We start from the raw sequence: 15,456 nt of genomic DNA on the forward strand, positions 1-15,456 counted from the left end.
TTGCCAATATTGTTTTTAATTCTGCCCTATGTGGATGAGCCAAAACTTTTACTTCCCCATGTTTTCTTCAAATACTCAAAGAACATGTCACATAGAAGTTTTTTCTTAGATTAACTATCCCTCATTCTTTGTGTAATGTTATCATCAGTATTTATCATCCTGTTACTCTCCTTTGTACATGCCTTTATTATGGCACTTTGAACTGAACACAATATTGCAGACGTGTTTTGCTCAGGACAGAATATATATAATAAGAGTATAACTGCCCCTCTCTAGACATGACATATGTATTAATGCAGCTGTAGTTGGAGGATTTTGGGGGTAGCTTTTTACACTTTTGATTTTTATTGAACTTGAAGCTGAGTAAAAATCTCAGATCTTTTTTTGGAACTTGTCTATTCTGTTGTGGTACTATTGATTTTTTTAATCTAACTATTTAATTTTACATTAATCCTAATTGAATTTCTTTTTATAAAATTTGGTCCTTTGTTCAAGTTTGATGAAAATGTTTGGATTCTTGGCACCATGATCCAATGTGTTAGCTATCCTTGCAACTCTGCCATCTTTGGAAGCTTGAAGGAATAGTCTCCCTTACCTATTTCACTTACTGTAACTTCTAAGTTGATGATTTAAAGTCCTTGACTCTCTGGATTCTTGCTTAAATGGTAATGAGGTCTACCTAGTAAGAGTTACAAAATGGATAAGATGCCTAATGTTGACAATTTCTCCACAAAACGATGGTAAATGTTTTATTTTAATTGATAATTTCAATACCATTGTTAGTAGGAGTAGAAATGGGATACAGGGGTTTCTTCTGTACTAAAAATGACAATCTATATTGATTGAAGAATTTTAATAAGTACTGTTACAGAAACAAAGGGAAAATGAGAGAGATAATTTTAGAGAAAATGTCCAGGAATGGATAAAATACGAGCTGATAAAATTAAAAGTTCTTTTCCCTAAACTATATAAATCTTAATAAGTTTTTAACACACAGTTGAGCTGTTACTCAGCAGAGAGGTACTTAAAATCCAAAGAATTTTAAATAGTAAAAGTCTTTCAAAGGCTAGTGCCAAGAGTGTTGATCTAGGCTATGGTACAAGAAAATTCTTAAGAGATTCTGCTTAACTTTCAAGTAACTTTTGGCTTCTAAATAAACCTAAGTAATCTGAAGATTATGTAAAAGGACATTAATTTCTGTGCAAAGTCAGTTGAGTAAAATAATTGAAGAATTAATTACTTCATTTGACTAAAGAAATTTAGTCACATGGCCAAAGTTATTTAAAGTGTTTGTATGATTTCTTAATGAGTAGCTAGGATTGTTTTGCTAAGAACCTCTGAAATGACTTAGTAAAGCAGTTCTATTAAGGTACCTTAACTCTACAGTTAGAAAAGTTTCCTTATCAACCAAATGAAGGAATTGAGATAGATAATGCCTTATTCTCACTCACCTCATATATCTTTTGCCAAATCTTGCCATTTCTGCATCTATATCCTTTTACCCTTCTCTCTATTCATATAGCCACATGATCCTCATTCATGACCTCATTACCTCTCTGCTGGACAACTACAAGGACTTCCTAAGCAATCTTGCCATGTCTCTCTCCATTCTAATCCATCCTCCACTATTTTGTCAATGTTATTTTTCTAAAATGTAAGCTTTAGCATGTCAGTCTTCTGCTCAGAGACCTTTGGGTTCCCTGTTAGTTCCAGGATCAAATATAATCTCCTGTGTTTGAAATTTATGTAGCTAGGTGACTCAGTGGATAGAGAAATGGACCTGGAGTCAGTAAGATATGGATTCAAGACATTTACTAACTGTGTTTTCCTGGGCAAGTCACTTCACCCTGTTTGTGTCAGTTTCCTTATTTGTAAGATGAATTGGAGAAGGAAATGGCACACCCCTCCAATATCATTGCCAATAAACCCTCAAATGGGGTCAAGAAGCGTCATGACTGGAAAATGACTAAACAGCAACAAAATTCCTTATCCTTAAATAAAATAAATAAATAAAATAAGGCACTGAAAGATTAGATGGACTTGTTTAAAATACATGGCCAGCAAGTATTAGAACTAAAACTTCAATCCAGATATTTCTGGACTTTACATCCAGTGATCTCACCATTAAACCCTACTGCTTCACAGTTATAAGAGCCTTAACTAGTGGTATACTGATAAATGTTTAACAATTGGCTATCTAGAGGACAAAATGTAAGCAGGATACACTTGTGAGGTTAATCTGCATCATTACCATTTCCCCATCACTTTCCTAAGCCTAGATAATCAACAAAATAATAAATCAAGCTCTCATTTGTAACATTTGCAGTTTGGGAGATAGGATATGTTCACACTAAAAATTTAATAATTGACTTTCTTGAGAATAATTAGCTAGCTCCAGCACACTCCTGGCCTTAATCATTGTAATTATTGCCAGGTGTTTCAATTCCTGGCATTTCTTTGTGTTTCATTAATTTTTTATATCTCTAAAATGTCACTTGAAGGCACTATTTTTGTTTTGTTATCTCTGCTGCTTATCCTTGCTCAAACTTTTTTAAAAAAGAAAAAACTTAGGACACAGGTAGTACAGAAAATGAATAAGGGTGGGTCTTTTTTCTGCCCAGATTTTATGGTTCTGTCATCAAATTGTTCCTGTTTATTATTTCCCTGTGCTTCATGGACCTGCCAATGTAATTTATATTGCTGCAGAAGACACAAAGTCCTAAATGCTCTTTTTGCATGTAGTTTTTCATCTTTCTCATCATTTATCACATTATGCCTCTACTTAAAATTATTTCAGTGCATTCTCATTGCTTATTAGAGAAGGAAAATTCCTTTGTTGGTTTTCAAGGCCTCCCATCATATGGCTTCAGTCTTATCATCCATTACTGCTCATCATGCATTCCTTCAAAATTGGATTACTTGTCTCCTCCCTCAAGTTGTGATCCTGCCCTTTATCATTTCTCAGCTTTGGTTCACCCTTCATGCTGGAATAGACTTCCCCTAAATCTCTTTCTGTTGAAATACTTCTCTTCCTTATATTATATTCAAAGATATGATAATAATATTTGTATAATATAATTATATAGCATAATTACTATTAAGACTCTAACTTGCCTAGAATCTTTATCAGCTCCTCCTTTGCATCAATTTCATTCTCTTTTATCATTAATTATTATAGCTAATACTAGTTAGCATTTAATTAGTGTTTACTATATGTGAAGCACTGTGCTAAGTGCTTTTCAATTATTTCATTTGATCCTCACAACAATCTGTGAGGTAAGTACTATTATTATCCCCATTTTACAAATGAGGAAACTGAGTTAAACAAAGATTGATTGCCCAGGATCACACAGCTACTAAGTATATTTAGCTAACTTTGAACTTGGGTCTTCCTAACTGCAGCCCCAGTGCTCAATCAACTGCTCTAATAAGTTACTCCCATCAATAACTTCTGTCTATATCTTTCCCCTTTTTAGCTTATAAAGTACTGGACATATGGGTCTGGTCATATCAATGTGTCTTCCCATTGCCTAGTTTTGTGCCTTGAACATAGTAGGAACTTTTAAATATTTGTTGCATTGAATATAGAATATAACATTTTCTTTGTCTACTTTGTTCTGATCTATGGAGCAAAGTTGCCTTCAATGTTCATTTTAACCAGATTTCAAACATAAAATATGACTTTTTCCTGAATCCCACTTTTCTCTCTGGGTATTGTCATTCTAATAGTCTGTCAACTATCATACCTGTAGCAGCAGGAATTGTAATGGGGAAGGATCAGGGACACTCACCACTGTACAGCAAAGGGGCCAAAACCACCAGAGAAGAGCCAGGACCAAAAGCAGGAAGAGGATCAGCAGAGAGATTGCCAGGATGGTACCATCTGACTGCAAAGGGAAGGAAGACAAGGTTTTAGGAGAAATTGTTGAGAAAACAAATTACTGGGAATGGTAAAGCCCTTGTCATTTGCAGAGAGCTTCAAGGTCTTTTTGAATAACTTTTGGCAGTTTCTTCATCTATAAAAGAGCTAGAGAAGGAAATGACAAACCATTCCAGTGTCTTTGCCAAGAAAATCCCCAGTGGGCTCACAAAGAGTTGGATCGACATTGATAAAATAACAACCAGCCACTCTTTTTTTCCAGTTTGGGTCTCAAGCCCCTCCATGTTTTGATCATTATTGTTAGGATAATCAGAATACAGACCTTCAAGGGATTTAGATTAGAGCTTCTTAAACTTTTCTCACTCAAAACCCCTTTTTGCTCAAGAAGCTTTTATGTGACCCTAGGTATATCAGAATATAAAACAGTACACAAACAAATATTTAGTGATGATAAATTATAATTTTATGACCTCTAAACTCATTTACACAATTCCATTTGGAGTTGTGACCTAAGTGCAGTGTCGTTATGTTATAGAAAAAAGGAGTTAATTTGTTCAAGAAAGGTCATAAAACTAACGAGAAATTGAACTCTGATTTCTTAACTCATAGTGTGGAGTCTTTCTTTCCCAACATGGTATGTTGTTGTTCAAAAATGAATTGGCTGCCATGTCAATGAGTACTTGTTAAGTTACTTTTGATCATATCTTGAGTTAATAACTCATTTCAATTTATCTTATAACTGTTTAGAATGAATGATGATGACAGTGGATAGGGAAAGAATATTTTGCTCTTCCCTTGTTTGAATACAGTTGAATAGGCATGAAGAAAGAGTGGTTCCCATTGGATCATGGACTGAAGAAATTATTTCGTATTATGAATAGAGCAGGATCCCCTGGATTCATGACTATCTCCTTTCTTGGAAAAGTTAAGGAGCACCTTCATCTGCTTTCAAATCTATCAGAACTTAGAATGTAGAAAGTGTGATATTGCTGCTTAATCATTAAAGCAAAGTTATTTTCTGGATTTGGTGGTAAATGTCTGTAATCCTTGGAAACAGGAGCTAAGACTGGAGAATTGCTTGAACTTGGGAGTTCTGAGTTACAATGAGGTAAGCTTATCAGATATCCATACTAAATTCAGAATTAATATGATGAATCCTTGGGAATATGGGGATACCAAATTGCCTAAGAAAGTGGTAGGACTGGCCCAGGTTATAAAACAGAGTATGTTAAAGCTCGCAAGCTGAGCAGAGTGGGTTGGACATGTGAATAGCTCCTGAACTTCCAAACTAGGCAAACTAGGGAAATTTAGTCTTGAAAAATAAAAAATAAAAACTGAGTAGCCTGGATTCTAGTAAAAAAAGAACATAACTACAAGCATATGATAGGAGTAGAGTGGAAGCAATAGGATGAGCTTCAAGGATCCTCTTCTTAATCTTAATTGTTTCTGCCAGCTCTACACAAAAGCAAGAGAAGTTACTTCTGACATATTCTCTTTCTTTGTCCCAGTTGGCCTGTATAAATATTTTAGAAGACAGAAACTTTAAGTTATCATCCAGAGTTCTAAGCCTACTATTCCCCCTGGGCTGCTCAAGTGCCAATTGGAAAATTATCATCATAGAACCAGAGTCATTGAATCTTAGACTTGATAATCTAGTCCAAACTTGTGGTGATCAAGAGAAAAGGAGTTTTTTGGCTCTGTTTTCTGTTCCAGAGGGGTGAGGGAGCTCACCTGTTTCTGTCCTTCCTTTCCTATCTTAAAGGTCAAGAGGCATTTATTATTTCTAAGACAACCACATATTTGGTAGCCCTCACTGGCCCCAGGACAGGTATAGATAGATAATTTCATCATCCTTTTTTCAAGGTATAATTGTATATGTGATGTATTTATGTATGTGCATACAGATAATGTGTTCCAAAAGTCTTAGTGCATTTTAAAGCTAAAACTGATTCTAAGGAATTTCCTACAGCTAGCCAGGGTTTTAACTCTGGTTTCCTAACTCACAGTTTGTACCTTTCCTTTCCCATCATACTGCATTGTTCTCCAGAAATGAAGATGTAAGTGGTCTCCTTATAAGTATTTTCAAATATTTCTCTTGAAATTCGAAGTTGAGTTGAAAAGTACCTCCTTGGCCATCTGATCCAACCCACTTCAGAGAAGGAATCTCCACTATAAATAGCTGACAAGGGGTCATCCAGAATTACTTGAAGACCTCCAAAGAAGAAAATCTACTAACTCCTAAAGAAACTCAATTCACTTTTGCATAACTTTTAATTAATTTGTTATAATTTTTGCCTCCTTATCAAGGCCAAATTTGTCTCTTTTAAACTTCAATCCATTATTTCTAATGCTACCATCTAGAACTAGACCAATTTTTCTTCTATCACAAGACTAAATTTTCTTTTATGACAGAGCCCTTTAGATTCTTGTAGATAACTCCCTCTTCTCGCCATCCTCTTCCCCAATCTTGAATCATTTACTATTGGTTAAACTCTCTAATTTCTTCAATCAATCCTCATATAGCAAGAACTAGAGAACCTTTCCCATCCTACTGTCTTTGCCTTACATTGTTCTCTAGCTTAGGAAGAGCTGTGGGATGGAAGAAAGATTAATTCTGTTCTGTATGGCTCCAGGATCTAGGAACAGAGGATGGACTCTTAAGAGGAAGATTTAGGCCATATATATAAAAACATACATATACACATAGATGTATATACATAATATGCACAAATATATACATATATATTATATGTTATTTATTATAACATATTATAATGAATATAAAACTTATTCAAATAAGGAATGGGTTTCCTTGGCAAGTGGTGTGTTCCCTTTCCCTGAAAAAGTTTAAGCTAAGACTGGATGATCCCTTATTTTAAAAGAAATTATTACTTAGGAATCAGTTGTACCACATGGTCTTTGAGGTTCCCTCTTGTTGGAGGATAATGTGATTCTGTAACTATGCAGCTTTAATCAAACATAGACTCCTGTGAGCCTCACTTTACTCATTTTCCAAATGGGGATAACAATACTTAAATAAACTGTCTCACAAGACTGTTGTGGTATATAGCTTTATAAAATGTAATAGTCAGCTATTATTTATTTATTGAGTTCCATGATGGACTTGTGGTTTCACCCAGAGAAGATATCAATATTGGTTTCTCTTGAGTTAATTTTGAATTTTGCAAAATTGGCAAAGGAACAACCCACCGGGGACATCTTTGGTTAAGAGCCAGGAAGTTCAAAGATCCCTAAACTAAGTATTGGCTCATCTCATCAAGGTTTGCAGAAATATCAGCTTATATCAGAAGGAGCAAAAGCCTCAGATGTACAGGTGGCTGTAGGAGTAGTCTAAGCACAGTAGGTGGGTGGTTTCCCCCAAGGTCATATTTCTGGTATGAGCCCTAGCCAAAGAGTCCAATGAGATGATGAGGGAAGTAAGGAGAGAGAAAGAAGAAGGAGGGGAAAGAAAAAAATGTTGGGAATATGCTTCTAAGTAGCATTTCTCTTGGAATAATGACCGTGGGATTGGTGAATTATCCTTTGTACTATGAAATTATTTTTTCCAAGAATAGTATTCTTTCAGATATCCATAAGGACTAAATAAAGCCCTAAGGAAAGAAAACAGAGACAGTCATTTGATAACAGGGTAAACTATTGTGAATGAAAGAAAAACTATAATAAGACTGTTTGTTAAAACTCTGGTTCTCAAAAACTGTAGTCCAGAGATAATGGGACACCTCCTCTGGAACTTAACTATTATAGGTAGGTGACCCTGAATTCTACACTACAGCCCTGGTCTGCTGACTTTCAGATTTAGTGTTCTTTTGATAGAGTCAGTATACTCTGATAAAGGTTGTCCAGAACTACAAGTACTATTTCCTCTCTTGAAGATGATGTTGGACTCTGGGGACTCTGGATTCCAGCAATCTTGGATTTCAATGAGCCAGCATGTCACAAATATCTATACACTTATATCACTATTTATCAACTATTTTTGTTGTTGTTCTTGTTGTTGTTTTATCTTTCATTTTCAAAGAGGACCAGATTTGCCCAAGGTTTAATTCTTAAAACTTTTTTTTTCTTTCTCTATTTCTCTCCATGTCAAGCTCATTTACTCCCTGAGGCTCAGAGATGTCCAAGTGGAAAAGTGTAGTTAATGACAGAGGCAGGACTAGATATGCAACTGGTAGGTCTCTTGGCCCTAGTCTCTTCAGAGACCCAGAACAATTCCCTGAAACCCCAGTAAAAACAATCTGAAGTGAGCTTTTTGAGGAAAATTTTTATTTGGAAAGTTAAGTGAAACCACTTAAGTATTATCATTGTTATTATCATTAACTTCCCTAACACTTTAGTAAGATTTAGGAAGCACTTCATTTACAATAGTGCTATGAGTTAGGCAATGAAAGCATTATTAACTCTATCTTACCATTGGAGAAACTGAAGTTCAGGGTGAAAAAATCAACTTGTTGCCTATTTTGGAAAAGGCTGCTCCAAGATGTGAACTCTTCTTTTTAAAAAGTTTAATTAAAATGTTAATTTATGGAATAAAACAAGCATTTCCATAACATAGAACAATAAAAAAAGATAATTGCACACAAAACTGCAAGCAAGTCTTCTTGATCTAGACAAATGCCCTTGAATTATATTAAGATATCACTTATTTTTTTAAGTAAATAATGGGTTTAACAGATTTGATTTTTCTTTATTTCACTTTTTTCCAGTTTTAAACAAAAAACTTTTGGTTTATTCATTAATTTTTTTTTTACCATGGAGATGATGCAGCTCCTTTCAAAGTAATCATTTTATCTTTTTAGATATTATTCTTTGTTTTCTCTGAATAAAGTAGACATTTGTTACAACCTGCCAAACAGTGTGATAAAAATGTAGGATAGGTGAAGATTTCCAAAGATTGCTCAAAATCTGGTGATTCTGTAATGAAGAGCTGTCCCATTACAGTATTTCCAGGGCAAGGGATTACTGTACCAATTCTTTTCTTACAAATAGAAATTCATGTCATTTCTTTGCTCAATAACAGACAAAAAACTGTTAGTACATATCTATTGCTTCCTGAATAAAACTCAAATTCCTTTGCTAGGTATTCAATCAAGACTCAAATTTTGGAGTTTGTCCTCAAGGTCTGGTTTTTCTCACCTTAATCCTCTCCACGTCCACTGTTTTAAACTGGATGGCATTCTGTCTCCCACAAGCTCTCCTGCACTGCAATCCCTATCGTAGCCCTCGTAGCTATTGAGTGCCAGAGCCAAGCTTCAAACTCTGGTGTCCTCATTCTAACTCAGTGCAATATAGATTATTGGCTGCTCTTCCTCCAGCTGTGTGAGTGCTTTCTTCTGGAGGCTTATGCCATGTGATTGAAAAGAGCTGCATTCCACTTTTTTTTTTTTTTTTTTGAAGTTGGCTGAAGCCTGAACAGCTGGTCTCTGGTTTCTGCTCAAGGAATGAATGTGGGGGAGGGACGTCATGACTTCTTTTTTGTTTTGAAAGATATCCAGTGCATTTAATTGCTAAGAGATTTTTGCTATACAAATCTAGAGATCCAAATTTCCTCTTTTTTCTATAGCCCTCATCTGTTCCTCTAATTGCAGGATATCACAGAAAAGATCTAGTCCCATCTACTAATTTTATAGGAACTCCAGGAAGTGAAAGATTTGTTTAAAATTATACAGCTAGTGAGTAATGGAGACTCAGAGCATGATCAGACAGATCTTCTGAGTCCCAGTCCTGTGTTATTCTGAATTCTGCTACTCTGTGATGTTTCTTTGATCCTAGCAGCACCAACTTTGGCTTCTGAACTCCCTGATGAGCTGTCCATGTTTGGGATAAGTAATCAATCAGTCTCTCTCTTTGTTCAACAATTTTCATGGTGTCTTACTCTTTGTGACTGTTCATGGGGTTTTCTTGGCAAAGATACTAGAGTGGCTATTTTACAGATGAGGAAATTGAGGTAAACGGTTTAAGTGACTTACCAGGGTCATCCATTACTCTGTGTCTAAGGCTATTTTTGTTTTTTTTTTAATTTAATTTAATTTTTAACATTTTTATTTTTCAGAACAAATGCATGGATAATTCTTTGACATTAACCCTTGCAAAACCTTGTGTTCCAATCTTTCCTCCCTTCTCCTACCCTCCCATAGATGGCAAGTAGTCCAATATATTAAACATGGTAGAAATATATGTTAAATTCAATATATGCATATATATTTATATAATTATCATGTTGCACAAGAAAGATCAAATCAAACTAGAAAAAATGAGAAAAAAAGAAAATGCAAGCAAATAACAAAAAAAGAGTGAAAATGCTATGTTGTGAACCACACTCAGTTCCCACAGTTCTTTTGCTGGGTGCAGATGGCTCTCTTCAACACAAAATTATTGGAATCTGAATCATCTCATTGTTGAAAAGAGCCACATCCTTCAGAATTGATCATCATGTAATCTTATTGTCTAAGGCTATTTTTGAACTCAGTTCCTCTAAATTCCAGGGCCAGCACTCTATCCATTGCACCACCTAATTACCCATAAATCTTTCACCAAATATTAAGTGCCTCTTCTGTGCCTGGTATTATGGATATAAATATTTTAAAAAATGAAACAATTGCTATTTGCAAAGATCTTAAATTCTAATGTGTCTAAAGGACACATTTAAGCATGTACAGAAGAAATATAAAGAGAAGATTACTAATACATACAATGTAGTTAAATATAAGGAATCTTGGAAGGGAAAGTACTGGCAGTTTGGAGAAGGTCAGAAAAGGCTTCATCTAGAAGGTGATACTTGAGATGTGTCTTGAAGGAAAAGAGAGATGGGGAGGAGAATATTTTAAGCATGGAGGATAGCCACTGAAAAACATAGAGATAGGAAACTGAGTTGTATGTATATGAGAAACAGCAGAGAAACAAGTTGGGTCATAGAATGGATGGAGGGGAGCAGAATGTAAGAAGATCGGAAAGATAGAGATGGACCTTATTGTGAAGAGAATTAAATGAGAAACAAATGATTTGGAGCCAGTGGAGTTTATTGAGAAAGGGATGCCATGGTCAGACCTGTATTTTAGGAAAATCACTTCAGTAGCCAAATCAAAGATGGATTGGATTAGGTGGAGACTTGAGGCAGAGATTTCAGGTGGGAGGCCTGGGAAGAGATAAGAAGGACCTGAACTATGCTTAGGACTTTTAAGAATTGACAGGAGAAAAAGAGGAGACCTACTATCCAGAAACAAATGGAGTGTGTGTGTGTGTGTGTGTGTGTGTGTGTGTGTACATTCCATTGTGGTCCAGAACCTTGATTTTTGCAGGAGTTAGGGAAGGGGAGGGTAAGCCAGCCATCTTTTTATTTACCACTGGCTGCCCTAATGTCTCTTAACCAATACCTTCTCCTCTCTCCCTTCTACTTTTCAGCTTCTTTTTTAATGTGGTTTTAGATTATAAGCCCCTTGAGGACAAAGACTATGGTTGTTTTCATATTTATACTCCTAGCTCTTAGCACAATGACTGGCACATAATATAGACATTTAATAAATGACTAGAAATGTATTGACTATTAGTGATTGATCCTCTCCAGCCTCTTATAATTCCACCTTTAGATCAAAACTTTGTGAATAATGATAATCTACCTGAACTCATTCCCCAGTGACTAACATATTCCCTTCTCATCGTAATTTTCTCATCCCAGTGATTCTGAACTCTGGCTGCTACTGTTTAAACCCCACTGACTGATAATTATTCCCATTCCCTTCAACCCAACCTTCTCTAAAATACTACCCAAAGCTAGCCATCCCTTTCATTGTGTTCCCTGGAAAGCCTGTCACATAGATAATAAACTTTCATCTTAAAACTTTTCATTAAGATTAAAAATGGAAGGGATGCCTATTGATTGAAGAATGCTAAACAAACTATGGTATATCATTATTATTTGGAATTATTGAACTATAAGAAATGATAAGGGAAATGATTTCAGAAAAATCTGGAAAGATTTACATGAATTGATACAGAGTGAAATAAGCAGAACCAGGAGGACATTGGACACAGCAATACTAATATTGTATGATGTGCAACTGTGAATGACTTAGTACGTAATATAAGACGATCTCAAAGGATTCATGATGAAAAATATTATTCGACTCCAGAGAAAGAACTGATGGTATTAGAATACAGGCCAAAGCACAATATTTTTAACTTTCTTTTTTTCTTGAGTTTTCTTCTAGAAATTGATATGAAAATTTTTATGATTGCACATGTAAGAAAAAATAGAATTTGGAAATAAAAACTTAAAAAAACTTAACTGATGTTGAAAATTGTTTTTCAGAAATAATACATGGCTTCTGATGGGTTTTGAGGTGAAAAAATACTTTTCTCACTCTCATTGAGACTTGGCTCAGTCATGTTGGTAAAGCTTCCCTGACCCATCCTTTCCTATTTGATGCTCTCTTCTCTACACTCTGAGTGCTTATACCAGTACAATTCTAGATGTGGTAGCAGGTGCCATCCCTTGCCTACCAACTTAATCCTTGGCTTCTGGTTTGTTTCTTGGTGACTTAATACAGGTGATACCTTCATCACTTCTCTGTCTTTGTCTTCCTTGCACAGTTCCCAACTTGGAATTGCTCCACCCACTGCTGGGACTTCCAGTCAGTTGCTAGAGATCCCTCTGGCCTCAATATACTCACAAGTCAGCATGTGAGCCCTGTCATTGAGCTAGCCCCATCTCCTCCTGTGGTTCTGAGTTTTGTCTCATCCCATGGTTTTCTGGGTGATGATCTATGGAGCCTGTATTGCAGCTATTCACACAGATCATGGTCTATATCTCTGCTTTCAGCAGCTTGCTCTGGCTTCTGCCTGCCTTGGTGTATTTCTGCTTAGAACACCTATGCATTTTCTGACTGAGTTCAGGCTCCCTCACTAGTTCTTACTGAGAATTTCCATAGGTTTCAGGCCATTTACCAGAGCTCATACTTTTCCAGCCTTATTATATTATACTAATTCCTTCCAATCTCTATGACGTAGTCAAACTACCCTCCTTTCAAGTGCTTATAGGCCACACTCTTTTTTTTTCCTATTCCATGCACTGGTTGACTCGTATAATTTATAATTTCTTGCACTTTTCTTTTTGTATCTCTACTGTCTAGAACAGTGCTTGACACAGAGCAGGCAGTTAATAGACTGCTGACTGGTTAATTAGTTAACCAATTGACTGATTTAAATCAATTATTGATTGGTTAATTGACTGAAATATTATAAAAACTAATAAATTATTTTAAGGTATAATGAAATTCCAATGTAATAAAATGTTCAGAACACCTAATGGTAAAATATAGAGAGAACCTGGCCCTCCAAATAAGAACCTTCAATAATTACCTACCTGCAAGTTATGGACCTTTAAACAATATCTCCCCAAATTCAAAATCTTTCTTGTTCCATTCTATTTCTTAGTCAGAATTGATCTTTCTGTCCCAAAGTAAGACAGCACTTTTTTCCTACCTCTCTACTCATATATAAGCTCTCCCCAAATAGCTTTTCTGGTATCTATTCCAGTGATTTATATATAGTAAAGACTTATGCTTTTTTATTAGATGACTGAGTATATTCTTGTTAATGGGAAATAATAAATTCTACCTTATAGGATTAAACACATACATTGAAAGTATATTTAGATTTAGATTTAAAAAGTACCTAATGAAGCTATTGGATGATTGTTTCCTCCAAAGTAGATTGTTTTTTCATAGCTTTTCTGTTCACCATTTCTGAGATCTCCTTGTCACTGTTATGATAGCAGCCTTACATATTCAAATTTCTTCTGCCTTGCAGACCACTATAAATCCTTTTCTGGCAGGCTGATGGAATCAGACAGCTGCCAGTGGTTGCTGGTCACTTCCCCACTTCCTCCTCTTCATCATAAAAAGCATTTCTTATTCCAGTTCTAGAATGTATCATCTCAGCATTCAATGGAATATCCAGGGGCAACAAAGTTATTATCCACATGTAAACAGCTTTCTGCTTGGTTTAACATTCCCAGTCTCTTCTATCTCAATTGATTCATATATGTTTCAGTTAAACTTTCTTGTCTGTGGTATAGTGGAAGAAGCACTGGAGTTAAGAGTAAAGAAATATGACTTCTTGGTTTACTATGTGGCCTTTGTCTAATAATTACTTAGCATCTCTGAGGCAGTTTCCTCACCTGGAGCCCAAATTTCACATAGTATTATGAGGAGTATGTTTTGTAAATCTCATAGGACACTTGATTATCTTACCATTTTTGTAACTCACTGAGAGCAATAAACCCTAGACAGGGTAGATATTTTGGAAAAGTTTTCATTCTTATGATTCTTCTTAGGATTATATCAAGAAATGAGTTCTCTGTATCTGTGAGAAGTAATAAGTGTTCCTCTGGGACATACTGTCTTAACAGAATCATGAAATGTCAAAGCTGGAACTTACTCTTTTGACAGATGAGGGAATACAAATTCTGAATGGGTAAGGAACTTGCTTATGGACACACAGCATCAGACTCAAGACTAGAATTCAAGTCTTTGGGATCCTAATTTAATGCCCTCTTTTTACTTCACTAGGTTGCTTCTGAAGTGACACAGTGTTAATCAACCATAGTGTGAAGATAAATGAATTAGAGAGTTTTCCCAGAAAATATATTCTTAGCTGAATTACAGTAGTTGGTTCCATCTGTTCTTGCTGAAGTCTGGTGGAAACTATGGAGGTTACCATTTAACTAAGACAAGATCCACTTAGGCTATATTAAGGACATGAAGATATGAAATATATACAAAGATTATCTGTTTACAAGATAAGCCTGTGGACTCCTTAGAGAAAATACTTCAGTTAATCAGGGCTGACTTGAAATATGGAGAGTGTGAAAGTCCCAAACCTGAAATACATGACATATTATCATGATTACTTCCTTCCAATGAGTGTCTCTTGGACCTAATCTCCTTTCTTTTCCCATTATCATTTCTGAGTAAAGCTTGGTTTCACTTCTTACCAAGATTACTTAAAAGCCTCAAAACTAATCTTTATTCTAACATGCTCCTCCAGCTTATACAGCATTGAGAGCTTAATTTTTCCAAAACATAACTTTAAACAGTCCATTTTCCTACTAAGAAACTTTGAATAGTTCCCCATTGCATGCTGAATAAATTCTAAATTATTCGCCTTAGGGTATCAAAGTTTTCTATAACATGATTCCAACTTTCCAGATTTATCTCCTAATAATCTTTTGTACATAGTTAATGGTCTAACCCAAATGTACCAGTTACTGTTTAGTCAACACTTCTTATACTTTCTTCCCTCTATATCTTCATGCCTTTTTCTCTCTAAAATATATATTTTCTTCTACTTTATCTCTTTCTACTTATTGAAATCTTATTCCTGCTGAGAAGTGAGTACAATAGGGGTAGTTTTCATGGAAAGAGAATGAGTGGATCAAGAAAGTCTTTGGAAGAAGAAAGACATGGCACAATGAAGTATGAGATGGTTTGCCACATAGAAATTTGAAAAAGGAGGAACAGAGCTCAAATCCTGGTCAGACACTTATTAACTCTATGATC

At 35.4% G+C, this 15,456-nt stretch overlaps 1 protein-coding gene across 1 annotated transcript in view; it reads right to left on the reverse strand.

Annotated features, from left to right (window-relative positions):
- The window catches only part of ANTXR1 (ANTXR cell adhesion molecule 1), a 289,146-nt gene that overhangs the window by 116,226 nt on the left and 157,464 nt on the right, over positions 1 to 15,456 (reverse strand). The window contains exon 13 of the mRNA XM_051975446.1: positions 3,792 to 3,887. Coding sequence (XP_051831406.1) covers positions 3,792 to 3,887 — 96 coding nt within the window. The remainder of the gene's footprint in view (positions 1 to 3,791; positions 3,888 to 15,456) is intronic.

Source organism: Antechinus flavipes, chromosome 2 (genome assembly GCF_016432865.1).
Source record: "Antechinus flavipes isolate AdamAnt ecotype Samford, QLD, Australia chromosome 2, AdamAnt_v2, whole genome shotgun sequence".
Taxonomy (NCBI): Eukaryota; Metazoa; Chordata; class Mammalia; order Dasyuromorphia; family Dasyuridae; genus Antechinus; species Antechinus flavipes.